The 1917-nt window shown below is 32.9% G+C and overlaps 1 protein-coding gene across 1 annotated transcript in view; it reads left to right on the plus strand.

Moving 5' to 3' along the window:
* The window catches only part of LOC106877154 (uncharacterized), a 128285-nt gene that overhangs the window by 114579 nt on the left and 11789 nt on the right, over positions 1-1917 (plus strand). The window contains exon 13 of the mRNA XM_052971497.1: positions 165-262. Within this exon, the coding sequence (XP_052827457.1) occupies positions 165-262 (98 nt within the window). The remainder of the gene's footprint in view (positions 1-164; positions 263-1917) is intronic.

The raw sequence follows: 1917 nt of genomic DNA on the forward strand, positions 1-1917 counted from the left end.
CTCTTTCTCTCTCTCCCTCTCTCTCTCTTTCTCTCTCTCTCTCATAATAATAAAAGGGCTATATCAATAGTCTTGTAAGATTTACTTTATGTCATACTTAATCTTCTCACCTCTTTTATCTGTATTTACACTAACCTTGCTGTTTTGTTTTTCTCTCTTTTAAGATCAATTTTTTCTGAAAGCCTTGCAGACAATTGATAGCCTAATTGATATGAAAGTTAATGAAATTGATTCAAAGGTCCAGTGGAATGACAAATTTAAAGTGGGTTTATATTTCTTTAACACTACTCCTTATAATTTGTAAATTATATTTCTTAACACTACTTCCTTATAATTTTGTAAATTTGTGTAATATTCCAGTTTAAAGTTTAATGTTGTAAATGTACTTTATTTTAAATTCTATTGAAAATGACATTACTGAAAACAATGTTAGTCTTGGAGAGATATGGACATATTTACTAAAAGTTTATTGTTGAAAGCTTTATGTATGTCACCTGTTTTCCATGTTAGAGTTATGCAATCATAATTATGTAGAGGTGGCATTTAGCATTAACTAAAATTAACATTAGCTAAATAAAAGAAAATCGTATGTAATAACCAGTAAGAATTTTGTTGACATTTCCATATTACCCTAATTTAATAGTCTGTCATTCATTGTACATACAACCAAATTTGGTATTTGTCTGGAGTGTGATGTGCCTGAAGTATTGGGATGGAATTCTTGAATAAACTTAATTTAAAAACAATTTTCCACATAAATTGCTTTGATTGTGTAAAGTCATATTTAACACATTTGAGTGTATTCTGACATGATTAGACATTTCACTGTGGAAATAGCCTCAGGAGAAAATTGTTATGTCTTCCAGCTGCATGTATGAAGTGCTCTATATTATAATTTAACTATAGAAAAATTATCCTTGCTGCACAGGGTTTGTTGATTGAGAGACATTCGTTTCCCTAAATAGAAGCTGCAAATTTTATATTATTTTATGCTTACTTTTGTTAGTGTTTAAGTTAAATACCTTTGCCAGCTAATAAAAGAGTCATTCAACTGCACAATACCCCACTGCAACAGCCTTGAGTTGAAATTCTTTGGCGTACCCCTATTTACATAGAGAATTACATGCTTGTTAGGGAGAATATGTAATAGTAATTATTGCATATGAACAGTTGACCCCTGTTGGCTGAAATGAGCTGACAGCTTGAAGACTTGGCTGGTAGCTGTTCTCTGTTACCTATTCCTTCTGTAAAGTTGATATAGTTATTATTTAACAGTTTCCTGGTGCCAGCTAACCCAGTTTGAATCAATTCAAATATATACATGCTTATAATATGCAGGATGCAAGAGTTAGTTGAGGACATATTTAGTAATTTAATAAAACAATTCTAAACTTGGAAGATCCACCTGTATTTTACTAAAAATTTGCACACATGTTCTTCATATGCTTTCTTATAAGATTATTAATTAACTTCAATGGCTGTTTCAATTCAGGATTGGAATCACTGACATGCCTGTGCTAAATGGTCCTTTTATATTTTGGGCACCACCCAGACAATAACGGCCTTGAGTAAAGCTAAGGTGTTGTAAAGGATGTTGATTACTCTTCCAACGATGCTCCAAATAGAGTTGTCCACGTCATTTAAATCTGGCAAGTTTGGAGGCCACAAGTTCGATATTACATGGATTATATAGATTGTCTGACATCTAATCAATGGATTATGTGAGCTTTGTGAGAATGTACTGAGCCTTGTTGAACCACGTATGGCCTTCTACTGCATATTTCATCCATTCAGAGTTTAACAACTGTCTCCAACACCTCAGTGTATTCAGCAGCATTAGTTTTAAGAACGTGTGGAAAGATACGAGGTGTTGAAAACTTAGTGGGCATCACTCTGGGGACATTAGAAGGATCTACA

This window comes from Octopus bimaculoides, chromosome 11 (genome assembly GCF_001194135.2).
Source record: "Octopus bimaculoides isolate UCB-OBI-ISO-001 chromosome 11, ASM119413v2, whole genome shotgun sequence".
NCBI classification, from domain to species: Eukaryota; Metazoa; Mollusca; class Cephalopoda; order Octopoda; family Octopodidae; genus Octopus; species Octopus bimaculoides.